The 23,774-nt window shown below is 63.2% G+C and overlaps 4 protein-coding genes across 8 annotated transcripts in view; 3 read left to right on the top strand and 1 right to left on the bottom strand.

The window, feature by feature from the left end:
• The first annotated feature begins 881 nt into the window (after positions 1-881).
• CCDC154 (coiled-coil domain containing 154) lies at positions 882-8,590 on the top strand. The gene is made up of 15 exons (XM_086376505.1): positions 882-1,625; positions 1,714-1,903; positions 2,042-2,088; positions 2,387-2,482; positions 2,930-3,053; positions 4,529-4,630; positions 4,704-4,832; positions 5,057-5,181; positions 5,474-5,816; positions 6,652-6,771; positions 6,843-6,919; positions 7,279-7,396; positions 7,800-7,886; positions 8,152-8,339; positions 8,447-8,590. Exons 1-15 carry the CDS (start codon positions 1,303-1,305, stop codon positions 8,574-8,576), a joined length of 2,199 nt encoding a protein of 732 aa, XP_086232631.1. The 5' UTR covers positions 882-1,302; the 3' UTR covers positions 8,577-8,590.
• Positions 7,848-11,439, bottom strand: PERCC1 (proline and glutamate rich with coiled coil 1). 2 transcript variants are annotated; one of them, XM_086376495.1, is made up of 2 exons: positions 11,305-11,439; positions 7,848-10,032 (listed from the first exon to the last, which is right to left on the bottom strand). In XM_086376495.1, the coding sequence occupies exon 2, from the start codon at positions 9,997-9,999 to the stop codon at positions 9,205-9,207; it is 795 nt and encodes a 264-aa protein (XP_086232621.1). In that variant the 5' UTR covers positions 10,000-10,032; positions 11,305-11,439; the 3' UTR covers positions 7,848-9,204. The 2 variants fall into 2 exon arrangements, with proteins under 2 accessions (XP_086232621.1, XP_086232622.1); XM_086376496.1 differs by lacking the exon at positions 11,305-11,439 and having other exon boundaries at positions 9,067-10,572.
• Positions 11,440-17,706: 6,267 nt separating this feature from the next.
• On the top strand, positions 17,707-18,664 carry UQCC4 (ubiquinol-cytochrome c reductase complex assembly factor 4). The gene is made up of 2 exons (XM_086376503.1): positions 17,707-17,773; positions 17,850-18,664. The coding sequence occupies exons 1-2, from the start codon at positions 17,742-17,744 to the stop codon at positions 18,223-18,225; spliced, it is 408 nt and encodes a 135-aa protein (XP_086232629.1). The 5' UTR covers positions 17,707-17,741; the 3' UTR covers positions 18,226-18,664.
• A 3,531-nt stretch (positions 18,665-22,195) lies between these two features.
• UNKL (unk like zinc finger) overlaps positions 22,196-23,774 on the top strand; it is a 32,965-nt gene continuing 31,386 nt past the window's right edge. For 2 of the 4 annotated variants that reach the window (XM_086376482.1, XM_086376480.1), the window contains exons 1-2: positions 22,196-22,280; positions 23,510-23,719. Coding sequence is in view for 2 of the 4 variants with exons in the window: in XM_086376480.1 (XP_086232606.1) it covers positions 22,204-22,280; positions 23,510-23,719 (287 nt within the window). In the remaining 2 variants the exon portion in view is untranslated. The remainder of the gene's footprint in view (positions 22,281-23,509; positions 23,720-23,774) is intronic. The other 2 variants (XM_086376483.1, XM_086376481.1) reach the window with 2 other exon arrangements.

Below are 23,774 nucleotides of genomic sequence, written 5' to 3' on the forward strand. Positions count from 1 at the left end.
CTTGGAGAAGGCTGTCTTCCCTCCCTTGCCTTCCGACTGCGGCCCCGGTCCCCACACTCGGGGGCCCCCAGGCCACGGCTGCTTGGTCGGGGTGCGGCCCCTAAGACACCCTGTCCCTCACCTGCCGGCCTCCAGGGTGTGTGATGTGGCTGCAGGGCGTCGGGCTCCCTGGGGAGGGGTTGACTTTGACACAGGCACACCTTGTAACAGGGAAGTCCCCCAACGGCCCTCGTGGGCAGGTCTGGCAACAGTGGGAGGGGGACCACCTGGGTGGGGTGAGGGGCCCGAGTGTCCACACGGGCCTGAAGCCAGATGTGGCCCCCCTGGCACCTGGCTGCAGGCTGAGACACAAGGAGAGCGCGGGCGCCATCCCCAGTCGCCGGGCATTGACGTCGAGCGAGGGGCTGGGCGGCGTGTTAGTTACCCGCTTTGAGTGGATTGCAGGTCCGCTTGGCCTGCCCTTTCTCGCGGGGCTGTGTCTGCCCTGCGGCTGCACCCTCCAAGTGGCCCTGCCCTGGCCTCGCCCCATCGCCCCTGTGGCCCCGTGCCCTTGGCCTGGCCACCCCTCCCACCGAGTGTGGTCCTGGCCTCCAGCCTCCCCGCTTGGGCTCCCTGACCAGAGGATGGGTGATTGCTTCCAGGCCACCCCTCCCACCAGGCTAGGGGTTCCCTGGCTGACCCAGCGGCCCGCAGCCACTCCCCCGACGGGCAGAGGGGCGTCCCTTCAGGTCCATCTGAGAGTGGGCAGTTGGGGCGGCCTCGTTGGGACAGGGAAGCTGAGGGCTCGGGTTCCACCGGCAGTTGGGCCGTGAAGTCAGGAGGTTCTGCTGAGGAGAAGGTTCCGGCAGAGCCCCGCTGTCCTCCAACCTTGGTTTTGTCCCAGAAGGAGGGATGTGAGGGCAGGGGCAGCCTCTTTGCGCCCCACGTGCTCCCCTGACCCTGGAGCTTCTGGCTCTGACTCCCCACTGTGCCCTCTGCCCCTCACCCTCACCCCCAGGTCCGGATCTGGGCCGCCGCGGGGCGCGAGGCCCAGGCCTCCTAGCAGCAGGCCGGCCACAAGCGGGGCCGCAGGTGAAGCTGTGAGTGGCGGCTGGAGCTAGAGGGACTGTCTGGGCAAGAGCTTCTGCGTCCCGTGGGGCCCCCGGCTCCCCTCACAGCCCTGGCGGCCTTGGGCTGGCAGCCACTGTCCTGCTGTCCAACGCTGTGTGTCCTCAAGTGGGGCCTGGACCTCTCTCAGCCTGAGCTTCCTGTGTGGACGGCGGGATCCAAGCCCTCCCTGAGCCTCGCTGTGTACCCAGTGGGATGAGCCACGGTGAGCGCAGTGGGTGCCTGCGGCAGGGTCTGGGGTCCATCTGGGAGCAGCTCCCCAGTCAGCCCCAAAGGCGAACCCCAAGGCACCTTCTCGTAGAGTGGACAGACAGCAGCCCCTCATCCGAGGCCTCACCGCCCTCCCAGCTGAGCACCGTTGCCCCAGAGGACCTGGGGCTCCTGGAGGAAGAGCTGGCCAGCCCCGAGCCCCTGAGTCCGGAGGAGGTCTCGGAGAAGGATGCGTGCAGTCGCCTGCAGTCCGACGCCTCTGACCTGGAGCAGGGCACCCTGAAGCGCTGGAAGCAGCTGGAGCAGTGGTGAGCCCCTGGGGCAGGCGAGGGAGCCTCATGGTCAGTACCACCGCCCCACACAGACGGCCGACTCGGCCTGCTCCTCGCCCCCCAGGGTAGCCGACCTGCAGGCTGAGGTGGCGTCCCTGCGGGGACACCGGGCCCGCTGTGAGCATGCCACGCTGAGCCTGCTGCGGGAGCTGCTGCAGGTGCGGGCCTGCCTGCAGCTGCAGGACACACAGCTGAAGAGGCTGCAGCTGGAGACACGGCGGGTGGCTCCAGCCCCCGAGAAGGAGGCTGTCCAGGTGGGGCGTGTCCCGAGGCCTGGGGGCAGCGCCTCCCCAGAACCTGAGCCCCACTCAGCCCAGGCCCAGCACCCCGACAACCCCCGGGGTCGGGCTCCGAGGCCCCGGCTGCACTCAGCCCGTGTCTCCGCCTCGCAGCTCCCTGGCCCACAGCAGCAGAATCAGATGCAGGCTCTGGACAAGAGGTACCCCCCCGTACCCCCCACTCACAGAACAGGCCTGGGGGAGGGAGAGGGCCTTTGGGGAAGCAGCCACTGCTGCCCGGCCAGCGTGGGCCCCAGCCCCGGGCTTTGGTTCCCTCCAATGTGGCGTCTTCTCGGGTTAGCAAATCCATCCACAGCTCCTCTCCAGAAGGCCTGGTTGCTGGAGCCCGGGAGCCCAGGAAGGGGGCTGAGGCTTGGCCAAGCCCCAACCCTGAAGGCTGCCCAGCCTGCTCCTGGCCACTGGGAGGGGCCCCAGGCAGGTGTGCCTCTTGTGTGCCAGGCTGGTGGAAGTCCGGGAGGCCCTAACCCAGATCCGGAGGAAGCAGGCACTCCAGGACTCCGAGCGGAAGGGCGCTGAGCAGGAGGCCAGCCTCAGGTGGGCCCCTCGGGAGGCGGTCTCTGGACCTGATAAGTGGTCGTTGGGGCGTCCCATGGCAGGGCAGGTGTCCCCCCGCCCTGGGTGCCAAGCTGCTGGTTGACAGGAGGCCTCAGAACCCCTGTGGACACTCTGTGGGGAAAAGAGACTCGAGCCCAGGGTCCCCACCCCACCCCTCCACCGTCATCGTGCTCACAGGGAGCCCAGCTCTTACCATCCCGGAGTGGGGGCGCAGGGGGAACACGCGCTGGGCTTCTGGCCTCTCGAGAGCGTTTACCCTGGCGGGGTCAGACCCCCTGCTCTGCCAGCCCATGGATCAGTCTCCACCCCCTGGATACAGGCTCAGGCCTGAGAAGGACTTGATGTCCAGGCCCCCACAACATCCCTGGGGCACCCCAAGGCCCTCCGGCTGGCTGGGCTGCCGTCACCTACAGCCATTGCCCCCAGGCTGTCCGAGCTGACTGGGAAGCTGAAGCAGGAGGAGCAGGACCGCGAGATGGCCTGCGGGGCCCTGCAGAAGAGCCAGGAGGAGGCGGGCCAGAAGGTGGACCATGAGGTGGCCAGGATGCAGGTACCCAGGAGGCCCACGCTGGGCCCAGGCATCTGAGCGGCCGACGAGCTGCCAGTGAGCTGGTCCACACCGGATCCCTCCCAGCCGGCGTCTCCTCCGTCAGCAGGCTCTTCCTTTCCCCGGCTCTCCTTTTGGTTCTGTCCATGTGTTTGGACCTGGACCAACCCCCAAGACCCACGCTGTGCACTGTGGTGGCCACTGGCCATGGGGGTCTCTGCATGTCGGCTCCTTGGTCATACGAGCCAGGCCACAGTGCCCTGTGGCCACCTGTGGTCAGCGCCTACTGCCACGGTCACGGCCACGAGACAGAGCACTTCCTCCCCTACAGAAAGTCCATCATGAGCGCCTCCCTGTCCCAAGGGACCAGCCCCTGGATCTGGAAACAGAAGCTCATACCCTGAGGCCCTTCCCCACCCTCCACCCCCGCACATGGACATGCATATCCCGGTAGGCCCGCTGCTGGACCAGTGCGCGTGGCTTAGAAGGTAGGGCTGGGGCCGTGCACTTCTGGCCTAGCCTTTGCAGCTCTGCAAATAGAGACCAGGCCCCGCACCACGTCCCCAGCTGCTGCTTGCATAGCTCAGCTGCCCTGCTGCCTGCCACCCCTGCGTGGCCCTGTGGGAAGGTGGTGTGCTGGCCCCATCGACAGGCAGGCGCTCCGGGCAGTGTCGGGGCCCAGGGTTCCCCATGCCTGGCTGGCCCACCGCCTCCGTAGTGTGCCCCAGGGCACTGAGTGGGCTCCTCGGCCTGTGGTCATCTGTCTACTGTTGCCCACGGCTGCTCTGGCGCAGGAGCCACGAAGCTGGAGGGTTGTGACAGAGACCCTGGGCCCATCAACCCGAATGTCTGCCTCTTGGTTCTTTGCAGAAGCAGCTGAGCCCGGCTCTAGGTCAGCTTGCATGGGGCAGGGAGGCACGTGCCGGCCAGGCACACCTGCCCTGGACTAGGGGCGGCCCTCCCGGCCTTAAAAGGAGAGGGTGCCTCGTGCCTGTGGGCGTGTCGGGGGGCGGCGCTGGGCGGGGCTGCACCCAGACCCCTGGTGAGGCAGGAAGGGAGCAATGGAGGGAGAAAGGGGAAGGGCCTTCTCCCTGGGCCCGGGGGCAAGGGCAGGCAGTGTACGAGCGAATGTGTGTGTGTACATGTGTTTGCGTGTGTGCGCCCATGCTCAAACGGGCACCAAGCTCCTGGCAGGGGTGAGATACGTGGCTGGTCTGCAGCGTCCCTTGGCCCGGGGGTCTGGGGGTCACTGTGGGGACCACGTGTGTCCTGGGCCCCTTCATAGCCCTTGGGGACCAGGGCCCCGCCTGCCCACCTGCCATCCTCTGGAGGGCGTGACAGGCCCGGCTCTGCAGGTGTGGGGACCAGGGCTGCCTCCGACAGAGAAGGCTGGGGAGAGCACAGCATGGCACTGTGGGCGAGGGGGCGGACATGGGGGATGCCCACGGCCATGGTGACCACATGGACCCCACCCGCAGGCCCAGATGACCAAGCTGGGGGAGGAGATGAGCCTCCGCTTCCTCAAGAGGGAGGCCAGGCTGTGCGGCTTCCTGCAGAAGAGCTTCCTGGCCCTGGAGAAGGTGGGCGCCTGTGGGGGGAGTGGGGGCGGCCATGCCCCTCACGCCCCAGGCTCATGGCCACTGGCCGCTGCAGAGGATGAAGGCCTCGGAGAGCGCGCGGCTGCGGGCGGAGAGCGCCCTACGGGAGGAGCTGGAGGGCAGGTGGCGGCAGCTGCAGGAGCTGGACACGGAGCGCGTGCGGGCCCTGCAGGGGCAGTGCCAGGTGGGGGAGGGGCAGGGCCAGGGGGAGGGGCAGTACCAGGTGAGGGGGCGGTGCTAGGCAAGGAAGGTGGGGACGTTGCCAGGCAGCAGGGAGGCGCAGGCCCAGTGAGGGGGACGGGCAGTGCCAGGTGGGTGATGGAGAGGCCAGGGGGGTGGCACAGCATGTGCGGGCCCTGTGGGGGCAGCGCCAGGTGGGCAGTGTGCCAGGCCCCCTCCACCCGGCAGCAGGAAGAGTGCCACCTCCTGGAGCAGTGCCGGGGCCTGGACAAGGCCGTGGTCCAGCTGACAGAGTTCGTGCAGCAGAACCAGGTGTCGCTCAACCGCGTCCTCCTGGCTGAGCAGAAGGCCTGGTGGGTGTCCGAGTGGGCCCTCAGGCAGGGCAGGTGTCCTCCTAGCATGGTGCCCCAGGGCAGAGGGGCGGCCTTGTAGTGGGGGCTCCCCTCAACACCCCAGCCTGCTTCGCAGGGTGCTCTGAGTGGTAGCAGAGGACACAGCCCAGTCCAGTGGCCCCTGGGATGACGCCCATCATCTTGTCCCTGGGGCCTCCTGGAAGGCTCTGAAGCCAGTGGCCCTAGTCCAGTGCCCGGGGTGGAGGCCAGCCTTGGCTGGAGGTCAGTCTCTCTCAGTGGCACCCACCCCCAGGGATGCCAAGGGGCAGTTGGAAGACAGCCGGGCTGGGGAGCTGGCCACCTACCTGCAGGAGAACCTGGAGGCTATGCAGCTGGCCTGCGAGCTGGCCCAGCAGGAGACGCAGGGCGCCCTGGAGCTGGTGAGGCCGCTGGGCAGGGGGCGGGCTCGCAGGGTCCCCCTTCCAGGCGGGCGGCACACTCAGCCCCGCCCCCTGCAGCTCCGAGAGAAGAGCCAGGCCCTGGAGGTGTCCGTGGCTGAGCTGGTCAGGCAGGTAAAGGACCTGAGTGACCACTTCCTGGCCCTGAGCTGGCGGCTGGACCTGCAGGAGCAGACGCTGAGCATGCGGCTGCGGGAGGCGAGTACCCGTCCCGCCGCTCTGGCAACTGGCCCCACGGCCCCGGGCCCAGAGCGCACGGGCTCCACAAAGCTGCCAGCACAGCAGCCTCCTCCCAGGGGTTCTTTGTCTTCTTTTTCTAACAGCTTTATTGAGGTTCAGGGCACACAACAGTCCACCTTTTCAGAGTGTGTAATTCCGTGGTTCTTCGTGCGTTCGGAGCTGTACAAGCACTACCATGGTCACTTCTAGAACCTTTCCTTCCTCTCTGAAGGAAACCCCGTGTGTCCGTGGACACTCCCAGCCCCAGGCAAGCACTGATCTGCTCCCTGTCTGTGGATCTGCCTGCTCTGGACGTTTCACATAAGTGGGACCGAACACCCCGTGGCCTCTGTGAGCATCTCTCACTGAGCGTCACGTGTCTGGGGCCCATCCGTGCTGTGCGTCAGCACCCGCCTCCTTTTCTTGGCTGTGACATCTCGCCGTGGACAGACTGCAGCTTATCCACCTGTCCGCTGATGGGCACTGAGCTGCTGCCCTTCGGATGCCCTCAGTCCTCCCATGAACACACGTGTGCACACGTGATCACCCTTCGGCGGTGGGGCGGATGTCTGTTTTCAGTGCCTGTCTACACAGGCTTGTGAGCCGCTGGGGCAGGGAGCCAGGCCTGCCGTGTGCCAGGCCAGGCTATGTCCAGTTAGTGTGGACCTGCTCAGACCTAAGGAGGGTGCCCCAAGCCCTCTAGGAGCTCTGCTGTGTGGGGGTGACCGTGTGGGGTCTGGCTACGTGTCCGTCTGTCCGCCCCTCCCCCCTCCCACTCCCTCTGGGCTCTGGCCCTCACTGGTGCCCCCCCCAGACACAGAGTGAGTGGGAGGTTGCAGAGCAGCGGTGGCGGGAAGGCCTGACGCGGTGTCGAGAGGAGGCAGAGGCACACCTGCGGGAGGTGCAGGAGCGAGTGGACCAGCTGCCCCAGCAGGTGGGTGTGGGCCAGGCGGCCTCCCCTCCCACTGTGCCAGGCCGTAGCTGCCCGCCTGCTCCACGTTTCAGATAGAGGCTGTCACCGACAAGTGCGTGCTTCACAAGAGCGACTCGGACTGCAAGATCTCTGCCGAGGCCACAGCCAGGTGAGGCCCGGCTCCGACACGGCCAGCAGGGCCTTCGGGGCGGGGCTGCCCCCCCAAGCAGGGCACAGTTGTCTTAGCATCACCTGCGGCCTCCCGGGCCTCCTGACGGTGGGCGTCCTCCCCAAGCCCCTGCCTCTGTGGCTGCCCCAAGCCCTTCCCAGCCCCACCTGGCCCAGCTTTGGGCTTGGGTCCTGTTGGGGGTTGCCTTCCCCCCGTCACCTCCTGGGGACCCCCCGGTGCCCACCAGAGAGGTGGCAAGGCTGAGCACCCCCGCCCCTCCCAGGGCCTCCTCCCTCCACCGCCCTGTGTGCCCCCGTGGGCTCTCCCAGAGCCCAGCAGCCCCACCTCTGTGCCCACAGAGAGCTGGCTGTCGAGGCCGTGAGGCAGGAGCTGGCTGCCCTGCTGTCCTCCGTGCAGCTGCTCAGAGAGGGCAACCCCGGGCGCAAGATCGCCGAGATCCAGGGCAAGCTGGCCACGGTACCCAGGGCCTGGCACACTTGGCAGGGGCAGGGGCCACGCAGACCTCCCCCCACCAGGGAGGCTCAGATCCAGGACAGTGACTGGCGGGTGGGGCAAGGCCCATGGAACCAGCCGTTCTGCTGCTGGCTGTGCATACCTCAGCCTCTGAGAGTACCAGTAGGGGCTCCCACATGGACCTTCAGATGCTGGGGCACGTCCACGGTCACAGGGGAGAGAGCGGCCCTGAGAACTGCCGAGTCCCGCCTTGTCACTGGGCAGAGTGATGCTGCCAGCTTCCACCCAGGGGCCAGGACCCTCTCGTGGGAGAGCCTCCTGCCCCAAATGGCTGGGGTGGGGCTGCCGCCCGGGGCTGCAGACTCCCTGCGTCCGTGCGTGGCCATGAATGGAGGGCCGTGTTTAGTTTCAGAACCAAATGATGAAATTGGAAACCAGCATCCAGGACAACAAGACCATCCAGAATCTCAAGTTTAATACAGAAACCAAGCTGGTGAGAGGCGGCACCCGCGCTGGCCGCTCCCGCCCCCCAGGCCTGCAGGGGGGCCGCCCGTGCCTTCCTCTGTGCGGGGCCTGACGCCCTGCTGCCCTCACCACCCCCAACCCGGCCACCTCCTAGCTCTCCTCTCTGCGCAGCCGTTTGTCTGTCTGCGTGTCTGGCCCAAGCCACATTTCCCGGCAGATAAGGCCCGGGTTTGTCCAGAGGGAGATAATCCCCACTGACAGGTCCCTGTCTGGTCCGACTCCCGCGTCCACAGCGCACGGAGGCAATGGCCACCCTGCAGGAGAGCATGCTGCGTCTGTGGAGCGAGGAGGGCCCCTGGACCCCGACACTGAGCAGCAGGAGGGGCCCCATGTCCCTGGGGCGGCAGCAGCTCTTCATCAAGGACGTGGCCCCTGACGACGTGGTCCCCATGAATCGCTGGGGCGTGTATCAGGCCGTGAGGTGGGCAGCAGGAGCCACCTTCCAGAGCGCCTGCAGATCCGGGTTCAGGGGAGGCCGCAGGGCAGGGGATGGAGGTGGGCCCCGGGCGTGAGCCGTGTCTCGGGCAGGTGGCTACAGTGGAAGGCGGCTCTCGTGAACCTGGCAGCCCGGCAGACGTCCAGGAGTGCGGCCTTGGAGAAGCCCCTTGTCCAGAAGCCTGCCCGCCGACTCTCATCCCTACCTATTCCCCAGAAATAAACGTGCCGGCCCCATTCCTGTGCAAGTCCAGAGTTCCCTCCCGGGGGCGGGCAGGAGGCCCTGGGCAGAGAAAAAAACCAAGAGGGTTTTTCCGAGACTCCCAGAACCCCTGTTCCAGCCAGAGCCACCAAGCCCAGGCCCCACAGCTCCCCAGGGCCTCCTGCCCACAGCACCACGCCCCCCTGGGCCTTCGCTCCACACGGAGACGGCGCCCACTTCCCGCCCCACCAGAAAGCCCTCGGCCCAGTAGCTGGCCTTGGCCTCCCGTGGGCACCGCAAGGAGGGGCCACCCTGGGGCCAGCTGAGCGGGCAGTGCAGAGGGTGGCCCTACACCGCTGGCTGGAACCTTGGGGGCTGGCCTGGGGGACATGGGACTCACCCACAGCATGTGGACTCAAGCCCCCACCTCCGAGGGGCTGCAGCTCCTGCCCTGCCCTCCCTCCTGTGGGCAGAGCCCCTGGGCAGCTCCGGCCCACCCCTGCCCTGGCCTGGGGAACCCCCACCTGAGCTGGTCCAAGTCCTGGTGGCCGCCGTGGCTGGGGGTCCCCTGGCTCCTTCCAGTTCAGCAGGAAGGTGAGTCTGGATGCCTGGAGCCCTCGGTTCACCCCCACTGACCCTCGACTGATCACTAGGCCTCGGCCAGCTGCACCCCCTCCAGGCCTGGGGCACCCGTGCCCAGCAGCTCGGACCCGGCCTCTGCCGACCAGCTGGCCAGCAGGTCACTGAAGTCAGGCGTGCCGGGGTGCAGCAGGCCCAAGGGGCTGGGTGCCGGCTCCCTCCAGAAGGATGGGGGCAGCTTCCTCTGGGTCATTGGGGTGATGTGGCCGTACTTGCGCTCCAGCCTGAGTCGCCGCCCACTCACTGCCTGGGCACCAGAGCACTGCCGCAGCCCATAGTCAAAGAGCTCGGCCAGGGGCCCCAGCAGCGGTGGCCCATCCCTACCAAGGCCTGGCCCGTGCACCTGCCCCTCGGGGCATCCCGGGGAGCAGCCCCCGGGCTCGGTGGCCTCACGGTTTTCTGGGGGGGCGCTGCGGGCTGGGCGCACCAGATCGGCGCAGGAGAGCTCCCTGGCCAAGCTGCTGGCCGGGCGGCCGTCAGCGTAGATGTCACAGGCGTCAGGGTCCTGCCCCCGGTCCTTGCGGCCGAAGTACCGCTGGATGTCGCCGCTGATGAGCTCCGAGAACCGCAGCAGCTGCAGCGGAGTCTCCGGGCTGCTGGGGTCCAGGGGGGGATCTTCGGGGGCCCAGCCTGGGCTGCAGAAGTTTGGGCCGTGGCCCTCTGGCCCCTCAGCCTCCAGCTCCTCCTCCTCCCCCTCCTCCTCCTCAGAAGTATCTGGGGGCTCCGGGACTGGGGACAGGAAGGGCTGGAGGGCCGGCAGGGGCAGCCGGAAGTCACAGAGCGGCCGGATGACCCCCGCGGCCATCTCCTCCTGGATTGTCAGGGCAGCGGGTTCCGGCTGTGGAGGGAGGCAGAGAGGGGACAGGGTAGCAGGCGGGGACCCCAGCCGCGCTAGGGGAACGGCCACTGCAGGCTTGGGGCGGGCGCCGAGCTCGGGGATGGCTGATGTCTGGGGAGAGACCAGGTGGTGGCCCGCGGGCGGGTGGGCGCGGCGGGAGGGGGCGTGCAGGCCACGGTCACCCCGAGGGGGTGGGTTCATCCTGCCCTGTGGGCTGGGGGCCTGGCGACAGTGCCACTGAAACAGCACCTCAGAGACAGGAGTGGGCCAGGGGGCAGGGAGCCAGCTGGGCTGGGCTGCGGGTGGCTTTGGGGTCTGGAGAGCAGAGCCCTGTCGCAGCGTAGGGTCGCTGTGGCCCTTGACACACAGGCTGGCTGACGCGGCGTCTGCCCCGGGGCGGGGTGGGAGCGGGGGACCCCTTTGGTGGCCCCCATGAGTGTCTGTGGTTGGCAGGGTCCCCCCATCCCTGAGGTGCCAGTGCTGAGCCCAGGAGGCCGGGCCTGGCCACCTTGACCCAGCTGTTCTGTCCCTTGAAGTCTGGGGGCTTCAGGGGCTGTGAGGGTGACTCTGGGGGGCCTTTGGGGGAAGACAGAGCCATTTCTCCACCCCTACCACCCCAGGCTTCCCTGTGCTCTCTGGTTCGGGGTCACCTCGAGTGTTCCTAGCCTGAGGCTAGGTGTGGGGAGGTGGTACAGGCAGGACTGGGCAAGTCACTGACAGGTTGCAAGCCAAGGGGGGCTGCGGGCGGGGTCGGGGGTGCAGGGAGCTGATTATGAATGTGGGAGGCCCCCACCCCGGGACAGGCCAAGCTCCTCTGCTTCAGGGGAGGCAGGTGGGCCAACCCTTGGCCAAGAGGCCTCCTGGTGGGCGCCCTGGCAGGGGGCAGGAAGAAAGGGAAGGGGGTTCAGAGACGGAGGAGGTCCCAGCTTCAGGAAACCACGCTGTGCGTGGGGGAGGGGCGAGGAGTCGGAGTCAGGGGAGCTCCCCTCCGCTGCCCCCTGCCCCTGCTGTCTGCTCACAGTTCTGGGGTCTCTATTCCCCGCCTGGGTGTCCCGTGGCCCCAGTGCTGGGGTACGGATAGCCGCTGGTGGGGAGCCGAGCCTCGGGTGTCTGTCTCCCCCTGGCCTGGTTTTGTCCTCAATGGCCCAGCCCTCCCCACCCTGCTGGTGACCCCTCCCCGTGGGTGGATGGTCTGCAGAGACCACCTGGGCAGAGGAGCCCACAGCCTTCTTCTGCCACCCGCGCCCACCCACCACCCAGCCTGGCTCCTACCTGCCGCGGCCTGCAGCTCCCACTGGGCAGGCCCACCTCCACCTGGGCTCAAGCGTTTATAGCCGAGCTCCGTGGCGGGCCAGGCCAGCAAATATTTGATGACTGCATTGTCATCGCAGACTGGGCAAATAGAGCCCGTTTGCTTTAGCGCCCGGCAACCAGGGTCCCGCGGGGGGAGCCCCAGCCTGCCCGGGGACGGTGGAGTGTTTGCCGCTCGCCCAGCTGGCTCACACCCGGCCGAGGACCCTTATCTCAGCGCTGATTGGGGCCCAGACCCAGCCTTGTCAAATAGGCGGAAAATTAAATTTCATGCTATTTTGACTTCTGGAGTAGCCTTCTCTAGAGGACATCCTGCCTCCGCAGCGTCCTGGGTGAGCAGGCTCTGGGCCAGGGACCACCAGCCGGGCTGCTCCCGCCACCTCCCACCGCTCCAGAGCGGCAGGTGCACGTGCGGCAAACCCTGAGGAGCCCCCGCCACCCCCGGGCGCCACCCTTGGCACCTGCTTCTCTGGCATCTGGGTCCTCCTCTGAGGGACATGGTAGCCCCTTCAGCCCCGGGGGTCCCGCCCAGGGGTGTCCTCCCCGCGTCTCCAGGGCGGTTACAGTCGACACCGCGAGCAGGACCCCAGAAGGCCTGGACCCCGCCAACCCCCGCCCAGGAGCCAGGCCCGGACCCCAGCATCTTCGTGGGCCGTCCTCCCTGCCCCCTCCATGTGCTGCTGCACTTGCGTCTGGGGCCGCCCAGCCAGTTCCCAGCAAACCAGGGGGCTGAGCAGAGCTGGGGGAGCCTCTCACAGCCCTGGAGGCCAGAAGCCTGAAGTGAAAGGTCCTGCCCAAGGCTCTAGCGGGGAGCCCACCCGCCCTGCTCCCTCCTGATCCCAGCCTCCCAGCCTCCCAGCCTCCGCTCATCGCAGGGCCGCCCCACCCCACCCTGTGTCATGTCCGAGTTTCCCTGCTCTTTCGAGAACACCTGTCGCAGGACTGAGGAACACTCCAGTCCCTCTGACCTCGCCCCGCTGACTCTCCTTCCATGTGAGGTTTCCTTCTGAGGTCCATGTGGACACGGTTTGGGGGACACTGTTCTGCCTCGTCACCCACCACATGTGGGCGTAGCTGGGTGCTTTCCTCCCGGACAGCACCCCCAGTGCTGGCTGGGGGTCTCCCAAAGCCACCGCTGCTTGGGGGCCAGGTTCTCAGCATAGGACAGCAGCCCCTCCCAACCTGGCATGTGCCCGGCCCCCGGGCCCCACGGTCACTCATGGCCCGAGATCTCCCTCCGGCTGCGGGCCTTACCTGTCCACCTCCTCCCTGGGCCCTTCAGCTCCAGGCTCCACCGCCCTCTGCAGGGGGCTGCTCCCTTCCCATCCCACAGGGGTCCTAGTGGGGACTGTGGGGGGACTTGCCCTGCTGAAAGCTGCCAGTCACTTCTCCGCCACCTGGAGGGTCCAACGCCTGCCTTCAGGACTGGCTTTGGCTTTGGGGGGAATGACAGGAAATGCAAAGTTCCACCCTAGGGACGCAACCCGCGCCCAGGCCAGGCTGGTGACCCGCCCCGCGGGGGCCTTCACAGCAGCCAAGGGAAGCTGTGGCATGGGGTCCAGTGGCTGCCCAGGGTGGCTGGGACCCCAGGGTCCCTCTCTGCCCAGACACAGCCCCAAGGAGTGCCCTCCGTGACCGACCCAGGCCTGGACCCCAGCATCTGCCCGGACCCCAGCTGCAGTTCCCTGTCGGGAACAACCAGGGCCCGGGCCTGGGGAAGGGCTGGAGTCTGGCTGGGCGACCGGGTGAAGGGTGGCGAGAGCAGTGCAATCTGGGCGGAGGCCCCAGGAGGGCTTGTGGGTCAGTCTCCAGCCCTCGCCTGTGCCGGGCCCCTGCCTGGGGGGGGGCTGGGCTGATGAAGGTGAGGTGCAGCCCTGCCCTGGAGAAGGTCCTACAGTGTGGCCAGAGGGGGTCTTCATGAAGGAGGGGGTCTGCGGGCACTGAGGGGGCAGTGAAGGCGCTCCAGCAGCAGGGACGGCCTGGCGAGGATGCCCATCCCCTCACCCTGGAAACTGCCGTTGCCTCACCTGGCAGAGGGACCCAGCGGGGCTGACTGAGAGGAGGACCCCGAGATGGGAGATGGCCCTAGGTTACCCCACGGGCTGTGATTCAGAGGGAAGGCGGAGGGGCCAAGCGCCAGGTGAGCGGACACGGGGCGACAGAAGCAGAGGGGCCCGGCTGGCTTTGAAAGGGGGAGGGGCCTCAAGCCAAGGAATGGAGTGGCCTCCAAGGCCCCTGACCCTTGGGGCCCCTGAGTGGGCCGGGGGCCAAGGCACTCAGGCTGCCAGGCCCCCCAGCGCCTGCTCCCAGCCCGTCCCCCTCATGCGCGGTGTGGGGCCTTCACAGCTCTGTGCCCACCTGCCCCCACCTCTGCTCTCAGGCCTCGACACCCGGAGACAGGCTCTGCTTTTCCAAAGGTGGTGGCCCTGCCTGTCCCCACGCACCCTGTATTGATCTTCCCAGGGAAAATCAATAGGTCCAATATGTCAGCTCTCAAGTGGCGCTACAGTAAATCAGTCCCGTCATCGGGCACACTGGGCGGCAGCCTCCGTCCCATTAGTGGAGCATTAGGCCCGTGTGAGGTTGCTCTGTGTGTGCTTTGAGATAATGAAGGCTGAGGTGTTGGTTTATGCCCCGGGGGAGCGGGGGCATCGCTGCCAGTGTGGGGAACCTGTCACCCAGCGCCCTGCCAAGATTGCTGGGGTCAGGAAGGGGAGGGTCCTGGAGACGCTCTGGGGGTGGCCCCAGGAGCATCTGGTTGTGGCTTTTCCCATTGGGGCTCCCTTGCATCGGAGAGTCAAGCAAACCCCAGCATTTGGGGCTGCTGTCACTCTCCAGCTAGAGGCCGGAGGGGACACACATGTCACTGAACAAGTGGATTTCAGCAGGGAGAGCTCACGGCCGCAGTGCAGGTGTCTCGGGAGGTGGGGCTTAACAAAGGGCTCTGGGTTCAGCTGTGTTCCTGTGGGCTGTGCTCTGGGGGCTATGAGTCTCCAGGATCTGCTGTAACAAAGTATCACCCACAAGGCCCGGCCGGGGCAGTTAAAACAACAGAGTTCCTATATCTGAAACCATGAAGACTCTGAGGAAGAAACTCCTCCAGGCCTTTCTTTAAGCTTCTGGTGCAGCCGGGATCCTCCCAGCTCCTCAGCTCTTGGCTCCATCCCTCCAGTCTCCGCCCACCTCTTGGCATGGCCTTCTCCCCACGTGTCTCTGGGTCTTTTCTCCTCTTATAAGTATGCCATTTAGGGCCCACCCTATCCAATATGATATGCATACGTGGGTGCTAAGTCGCTTCAGTCATGTCCGACTCTTTGCAATCCCATGGACTGTAGCCCGCCAGGCTCCTCTGCCCGTGGGATTCTCCAGACAAGAATACTGGAGTGGGTAGCCATTCCCTTCTCCAGGGGATCTTCCTGACCCAGGAACTGAACCCACGTCTCTTACATCTCCTGCATGGGCAGGCGGGTTCTTTACCACTAGCGCCACCTGGGAACCCCATCCAATGTGACATAGTTTTAACTAATTACATCCACAAAGACCTTTCCAAATAGGGATTATGTGGTGGGCTCTGGGGGGACAGAATTTGGAAGAACATTGTTCAGTCCAGTGTAGCATCACTTAAAAGTTGTACTTCTTTTTAGCTGCGCTGGGTCTCTGTTGTGGTACACAGGCTCCTCACTGCTCGCGGGCTTCCTCTCGTTGTTGAGAGTGAGGACAACTCTTCATCGCGGTGCTCGGGCTTCTCCTTGCAGTGGCTTCTCTTCTTGCGGAGCACAGGCTCTAGAGTACACGGGCTCAGTAGTTGCCCCTCAACATGTATGAGCTTAGTTCCCGGCCAGGGTTTGAACCCACATCCCCTGCATTGGAAGGGAGATTCTTAACCACGGAACCACCAGGGGAGTCCCTAGTATAGCATCTTAACACATCTTGTCCAGAAGAAGGACAGCCATGGCTGGTGAATGACCAGAGTCCCTCCCATTAGCCAGGAAGCGGGTATTTGGTCTTTTTTTGAGGTTTGGGCCATGTCCCTGTCTTGTCTGTGTTCAGACGTGACTGTCTTGAGCCACCATGGTCATGGAGTGCCCTGGTCCAACACGGATGTTCTCTGAAGTTGTTTCTGTTCCACGGGAGAGCCCAACTCTGAGCCCTAGACCCGCTCTCAGAGATCAGGGCCTGCTGACTCCACAGGACCCTGTGTCCTTTGCATCATGCCTTCACCTAGAATGGAGACCCGGCCAGCAGGACTTGGGCACAGAGGACATGTGGATTTGCTAAATCTTTGCTGTGGCCCGCACTGCTCCTCCTGGACTCTGCCCTCAGAGCACCCTAGGAGGCTGGCGGCCATAAGGGAACATCCGTTGCTTCAGGATGGGAGGACATTTCCACACCGTCCCATTAACATTAACAGCTGCCCCAGGGGCTGCCGAGGGCCCCTCAGGCAGAGCTCCAGTCCTGGAAGCAGCCCTGAACGACAGGAGATGCCCATTTTCCAGCTGAGGAAGCAGAGGCTCAAGAGGTGCCTGTCCAGGTGTCTAATTTCTGTCACGCATCCAAGGCAGTCATCAAGACAGTTTTAGTGACCCTTTAGAGGCGGCCTTGCACGGGGGTGGGGTCCCAGCTCCCCCATCAGCCCCTGCCCTTGACCTCCCCAGCTCTGGGCCCTCTCTGCTGGCCCAGGGCAGCTTGTGCCCAGATGCCTGAAAACAGACCAACCAGATGGTTGTATAAGCTGCAGTCAGCAGCTCCACCCCTAACCTCCTCCTCAAGTTATCTTTGCCTCCTCCAGGAAGCCCTACAGGCTGCATACCAGAATGATTGTGGTCCATCCTCCTGCCTATAGTTGGTGCTCCTGGGGTTCCCTGTGGCTGAACTGGTTCAGCAGTGACTCTGGGTGGGGTTCTGGGGTGGAACAGGTGGGGCAGAGCCCAGTGAGGAGGACGTGAGCACACAGGCACCTCTGTTGACACAGCAGCTCTGGACACAGCCCTGGGTTTGGAGCTGAGCCACCACCAGGGGTTCAGAGTTGGGCTTCCCCAGGTGGGGAGACTTCCCAGGTGCTGCTGAGTTAGGAACACCTCCATTCCGCCACGCTTGCTCAAGTGTCTCCAGCATTCCTGGGGTGTGGCGGGATCCCCGAGGCTGGCGCTTCTCCCACCAGAAAGCAGGTGCAGAATATGCTCGAGGCAAAGGTGCGGAACCAGGGAGGCGGCAAATTGCAGCTGCCAACAAAGACTGGCACTAGCCACCCGGTTCTGCAAAAATGAAGTCACTAGCCACCGTAGTGGCTGACCTTCAACACACCCTAAAAGGAGTTAAGGGAAAACTGACCAAAAAGAAAAGCCCCCTCTCATGTTGTGGTTTTTGTTTTTCAAATGTCACAGCTCATAAGGTGGCCTTGTAATCTGATTTTGTCACCAAGTGCCCCCTCACCCCCAGCCCAGCACATTCCCACATCGTCACAGAGTCTGTGGTAATGCCCGGGGTCCTCCTATGTGGTCTCCAGACAGGACGGCTCAGCTGACCCAGCGCCAGTTTGCCTTGATGGCAGAAGGCTCCAGTAGCTTCCCTATGGAGCCGACTGGGGTACAGGGTAGACAGGGAGTCCCTGGACAGCTCAGAGCTGCCTCTCCCGGCCTGACTCCTGCAGGTGTACGAGAAGGTCCCCGAGGAGCACGCTGCACCCTCCATCCAAAACAATGGCGCTCCGGGCCCTAGGCAGGTGTTCCTGCCGGCCTGAAGAGGGAAACGTGCCCGAGTGCCCGTCGGCTCCGCGGGGAGGGCCACGGGCGTGCCCTGGTGCCGTGGGTGAGGCCCACAGCCCTGCGGCTGAGCCGTGTGCCTGCCAAGCAGGTCGGATGGTGTATATGCGGCGACGGCTGCGCAGCTCGGAGCCCGCAGAGCGCAAGGGCTGGGTGCGGGCCCGCGGCCCCGGGGCCGGGGACACTAGTCGACGGGACATAGCTGAAGTCCCACGAAGAGAGCAAGACAGCGGCGCAAGGACGGGGGAAGAGGCGTCCGGGCTGCGCCGGCACGGCGGGAGGGGTGCGTAGTGTGGGCCGTTATCGGGGGACCCGCGCTGAGGCGAGCTCGTCGGAGGACCATGCTAACGCCCCGTCCCGGCCGACAGGCCTCAGGCCTGGGGCGCAAGCCCAGGGAGAGGAAAGCTAGCACCGCCTCGGGCCGGCCGCGAACTACATTTCCCGGCATGCCCGCGCGGCCGACCGGGGGCGGGCCTGCTACGGAAGAGGTTGCAGGAGGACGTGAGTCATTTCCGCTGCGCGAGCGGGGACTCACGTTCTGTAGTCGTGCGCGGAGGCCCGGAACAGCACGGAACTTCCGACTTCGCGCGACGGAAGTGACAGGACTGCGGCGCCGAGCGCGGAGCTGGGGTCGCGATGAGCGGCGTTTTGTCCGCGCCGGCGGCCGGGTGAGCTGCGCGGGGTCTCGGCGGGACCGCGGGCGGAAGGGGCGGGCGCGCGCGCTCACTGCTTTCTCTCTTCCAGGGCGCTCCGGGCGCTGAGGCTCGTGCGCTGGGCTTCCCGAAGCCCGCCTCCGCCACCCAGCGGCCGGGCTCGAGCCCAGCTCGCGGCCGAGGGCGACGAAGAGGATGATCCTCACCTCCCCCTTCGGTTTTCCTCCAGCAGAGCCGCGCCGCCCCGCTGGACAGTGAAGCAGTCCCTGGGAACCGGGCAGCAGCGACCCTGGTGGGTGGTGCTGCCCTTAAGCTTGTCCCTCATGGCTCTGGTCATTTGGTGCTTCTTTAGGCGGGAGACCAGCGCGGACCAGTGGTTGAGACGGATGTTGCTGGAAGAGGTACCGGAGCCCAGCGACGCTTCTGAAAAGCCTGGAGCTCCGGTGGCCCACGGGGCGAGGACTTAATGGGGTGCCAGGAACGAAGCAACAGACCTCAGCCCTTAGGCTTTGGCGTCGCGTTTGACCGTTTCTGTCCCCGTTATTACTTGCGTCCTGAGACTGAGGGACTTGAATGACCGACCTGGCTAAGCTGACCCCTTGAAGGCGACACAGGATGTTAGCAGATCGGAACCGGCTCCTTGTCTGATGCTCGTTTCCCATCGAATATGTCGGAAAGCTTTCTCAGATCCACGGAAAAGGTTTTGGTCGCAGCATGTGCTATTGGATTTGTGGTGTCTTTGTACATTATCATGTTTACAAAGCAACGTAGTGACACCTGTAGTCCGGTGTGATCCACTTTCTGAGACAGAGTGACTGACAGAAGAGTTAAACACTTTATTTTACAGTGTACTGTGATGTGTATAAATTGATGTTTAACAATAAAATTTTAAGTTGGTAATGTGAAGTTAAGCCAATTTTTTTTTAGCACTTCATTTTAGGAAAGGGAGCCTTCTAGTCATTTCAATTCCTTTAGTTCCGCCCCCACCCCCCCACCACCCGCCGCGCCGCCACCCCAGAATAGGAGCTGAGGAAAGAAACCTAAATGTAGCTGATGGAATATGATCAAACAATACCAGAAATAATGAGCTTTCTCAGCTCTCTGTACATTTTTATTTTTAGCAAGGCAATAACTTTCTGAGTAGAGTAAAATTGGTAAATATTTTTATTGACAGCTTACAGTATTTTGGATATGTAAATGATTATGTTTCTCAAAGTACTGCTTAGTAGGAAACGTGCTTAATTCTGGATTAAATACAGGACGCGTAAAGGGATGATTTTATTTACTTACCATTTTAGTAGAACATTTTATCTTGACTTTTTTGGTGCCAAAGTTAACTGGAAATTTCTCTCACTCGGATTGAAGACCACTGACTCTATTGCAGTGTACTGGCTTCTTGCAAGACACCTGCAGAAGTGCTCTAAGTGGCTGGCCCACCTTGGTAAATTATGCTTGTTAGGGAGGGGCAACTGAGTCAAGTATATTCATTTTTTTAAAGATGGAGAGACCAAGATTTGAAAAGATTGGCCTAATCATAGCTCAGGCTACATCCTCAGTCCCACTAGTAGCAGAGAATTAAGACGTTCTTTCTCTGGCCTGGAGTGATTGTGACCTTTTTGGTTGTGAACCATTTTTTTTGAGCAACAGTCATTCAAACCTGAATCCTGGCTTTACTCTCACTAGCTCCTGCAAGAAAGAAGAACTAACAAGAAGAAATTTTGTTTTCATTAAAATTAACTTTCATATGATCAAAGCAATAAGCTATATTTGGAAAAGTTAGACAGTGTGGTAAGCAGAAAGAAGAGAATTGGAAACACTCGAGTCCTACCACCTAGAGATAACTGCTTTCAAAGCTTTTGGGGCAGAAGATAGAGACAATTTTTTTTTTTAATCCCAGGAAAAGTTACTGAGGTCGATGATCTCATATCTTCTAAGCAGCTGTGCTATTTTTTGTGTGTGTCTGGGTACTATCCCAGCCTTTTAAGAACATTCTTCAAAAGTCAAAAAAACGACAGTCTTTACAGCCTATCCCAATTCTCTTCAAGGAAGGTGCCTCTTGAGTGAGGAGGAAAAGGAGGCATCGTTTTAAAGATGCCCAAATTTCTTTATCTTGAGCCCTTTTTTAAGCTCAATGTATGTGGGCTTCCCTGGTGGCTCAGTGGTAAAGAATCTGCAGGAGACAAGGGTTCTATCTCTGGGTCGGAAGATCCCCTGGAGAAGGAAATGGCAACCCACTCCAGTATTCTTGCCTGGAGAATCCCATGGACAGAGGAGCCTGGTGGGCAACAGTCCACAGGGTCGCAAACAGTTGGACATGACTGAGCAGGCGCACACGGCTCTCTGTGCCTCTCCACTGGACTTCACAGGTGCTTCAAACTCCTTAGGTTGGAAACAGAATTCGGCTCTCCCAAACCTGTGTCTTTATATCCTTCCCAGCTTGGGACCTTGGAATTATCCTAGGCATCTTTCTCATTTCCTACATCCTGGCAAGTCTTCAAGATCTGTTTTGTCTTCCAAAGAATTCACGGACCCTGTTTCATTCTCCTGCTTGATTTCCTTAAAAAATGTCCTGTTGTCCATTTTTTGCTATTTTAGTTTCCAGGTTTCAATGTACAGTTTGTAGAAGTAGTGTATCTCTTAGGCAATGTGAACATATAAAGAAGGTAGTCACTCATCCCACCACCAATGATAGTTCATACTGTTCGATGTGTTACTTGTATTTGAAAAAACACCAGGAACTTATATTCTTGGCAACTAATGTATGGAACTGCTATATCTTGCTTTGTCTTGTCACTTGAGGAGGAGCATTTTTCTTGTTAACAATTCTCAGCATTTTTATTCTCTGCGAGGTGCTCTTAAGTTTATGCCAAATAACTCTAATATCTTTGTACATCTTTGTCTGAATCTCATTCTTTTTTAGGCTGGAGTCTCTAGAAATGGAACAAATTAGCTTTCCATAAAGATCCATACCCCTTCCTTCTAGCCACACTTCCTTCAAGGGTATTCTTGCCGCAGGTTAGAGTGTTGTTGATTTTCTGTTCAGAATAACACCAAAGTGCCTGTTCCAAGAGCTCTTGTGCATTCTGTCGCTTCAGTCGTGTCCGGCTCTTTTCGACCCTATGGACTATGGCCCACCAGGCCCTTCTGTCCATGGGGATTCTCCAGACAAGAAGACTGGAGTGGGTTGCCATTTCCTCCTTCAGGGGATCTTCCTCACCCAGGGATCGAACCCTTGTCTCCTGCACTGGCAGTCAGGTTCTTTAGGAGTAGCACTGCCTTGGGAAGCCCCCTTCTTTGTTTAATTTGCATTAAAAAAAATTACTGGCGAGGTTAAACATTTAACTTGTCTTGGGAATTCCCTGGAAGCCCAGTGGTTAGGACTCTGCAATCTCACTGCCCTGAGGGCTCGGTTAAATTCCTGGTCGGTGAACTAAAATCCCACAAGCCACCCAGCCCTGCAAAAAAAAAAAAGAATGTCTCTTATGCTACGTATTTACAAAATAATGCACTCTGGGCCTGGGTTCTTCTTCCTCAAATGCACACCGTGCTTCTTCCTTCAGGGACCACTGTGTTGGACCTCCGAGTGAGTCTTGAGGAGGGGCCGGGGGCGAGGGTGGGGGGCGAATGCTGCCTGCCCCGGAGTTCCCGCCCTCTGTGCTTCCCCTCCCACCCTTTTGGCGAAGGGTGTGTGTCTGGTCTCCCTCTTGACTTCGCGCCTTTGGATTCTAAAAAATCAGCTCTATTGATATGCAGTTCATATTTACCCATTTAAAGTAAACAAGTGAAAATTTTTAGTACGTTCGCAGGGAGCAACCACTACCACATTCTAATTTTAGGACCTATTCGTACGCCTAAAAGAACCCGGGTACCAGTGAGCAGTCAGGCCTCTTTCTGCTCCCTTGTCTCCCACACCGAGCCCTAAGCAACTGGAGCCACTCTTCGCGGTCTCAGCATCCCCCCGGGGTCACAGAATGAGTGAAGGCGCGCGTGACAGCCGGGCCGCACTGTCTTTACTCGGGACCTGTCCTCTGTCTCGGAGCTTGGAGTTGCGCAGGGCGCTGTCCGGCTTGCGGAGCGCGTGGGCAGCCCTGCTGGGGTGAAGGCTGCAGCGGGGCCGCGGACTGAGCGGGTGCGGGATGGGCCGTGAACGTGGACTTCGGGGACCCCGCGGGAGTGGGTGGGGGCGACCGGCCGGGACTGCGGGCTCGGGGCGTGGCGGGGTCCGGGGTGCTTGCGCGTCCCTTCTGGGCGCAGGGTGACCGGAGGCGCCCAGGGCCGACAGCTCCGCGCCGGGCGCCGGATGGGGGCGTGGCGCGCGGGTGTGGCGTGGCGGGAGGGCGTGGCCGGCCGGGCGGGGGGCGCGGGTGGGCTCGACGCGGGGGGAGATCCGGAGAGGCGGGGGCGGGCACGCGCGGCGCATGCGCGCTGCATTGTTTTGACTGAAAATGCCGTCGGTTTCGAAAGCGGCGGCGGCGGCGCTGAGCGGGTCCCCCCCGCAGACGGAGAAGCCGACCCACTACAGGTCAGTGCCCCGGCTGGCCGCGGCAGGAGCGGGGGCGGGGCAGGGGGCGGCCCCGCGCTCCTCGGGCCCGCGCGCCCGCGCCCCCGCGCCCCTGGGCCTGGGAGCTGCCGCCGGGTGCGGCCTGGGGCCCCGCGCCGCCCCTCTCCCGGCTCCCTCGGCCCCCGCCTCTCACCTGCCGGCCCCTAGCCAGCTGGCCCCCCAGCCTCCGCGCGGTGCCTGGGCTCTGGAGGGTGGACCGCCATCCTACTCGGCTGCCGCCGCCCGAGCTCAGGAGGCGGCGCCCAGGTTCTGGAGTGGCACCTGGGCTTGGGGGCTGGGGGACGGGGTCGGGGGTCCCCGCACCTGGGTTGGGGACCGGAGAACAGCGCCTGGGGTCGTGGGTCGGGGCCGCCGAGAATGCGCCTGTGGTCGGGGATGGGGGACCGCGCCTGGGCTCGAGGGAAGGGCGGCCATCTGGACTCCGGCTGCCTCCTTGGCTCGGGGCTGGTACCGGGGCTCGGGGGCCGGGGCGCGCCTGCAGTCCCGGAGGTCATGTCTATGTTCCGTATGAGGGGACTGCGCGCGGGGTCTGAGGGAACGCGCCTGAGATCCAGGAGATTCTCCTGGGCTCTGGGGGAGCGGCCGCCTGGGACCGTCTGGAATCGGAGTGGGTGTCACGCCTGAGCTCCGAGATGGGCCAGCTGCGCCCTGGGCCAATCCGCGTCTGGATTCTGCAGGGTCGTGCCTGGGGTCGGGGACCGTGTCTGGGATTGACGAATCCTTCCTGGGATCCGAGGAACGCGCGTGGGCTTTCAGGGCGGCGGTGGAGGGGAGTGGAGGGAGACGGATGAGCAGAGAGGGAGGCGGGGCAAGGGGAGAGGGAAGGGAGGTGGGGAGGGGTCTGAACTTGGAGTGAGAGGTCGCCCATGAGATTGGGGATCACACCTGCGGTCTGGGATGGGTAGCTGCGCCTGAGGTTGGGGATGGGGGGCTTCGCCTGGGGCGGGGGGCTGTGCCTGGGATTGGAGCTGGGGACTGCGCCTGGGGTCGGGGATGTGGTATCGTCTCTGGGGTCCGAGAAATGCGCCTGGGCCGGGGGAGCGGGGCGGGGGGACGGCAGAGTGGGGAATTGCGCCTGGGGTCGGGGCCTTCGGGCGCACGGGGTCCGACCCCTGCCCAGGAGTCCTCGGGCCGCCCGCCGGCGGCGGCGGCGGCAGCGGAAGCGACCCCAACGCTGTTTGTCTTTTTAGGTATCTAAAGGAGTTTAGGACAGAGCAGTGCTCCCTGTTTGTGCAGCACAAGTGCACCCAGCACAGGCCATTTACCTGTTTCCATTGGCATTTCCTAAATCAGCGTCGGCGCAGACCGCTCCGCAGGCGCGACGGCACTTTCAACTACAGCCCGGACGTGTACTGCTCCAAGTACGACGAGGCCAGCGGCGTGTGCCCGGACGGCGACGAGTGAGTGCGTGCGGCTGCCGGGCGGCGCGGCCCACACCCGGCGGGTGCGGACGCG

This window comes from Bos grunniens, chromosome 25 (assembly GCF_055505025.1).
Source record: "Bos grunniens cultivar Pamir isolate PY7600 chromosome 25, Bosgru_T2T1.0, whole genome shotgun sequence".
Lineage (NCBI taxonomy): Eukaryota > Metazoa > Chordata > Mammalia > Artiodactyla > Bovidae > Bos > Bos grunniens.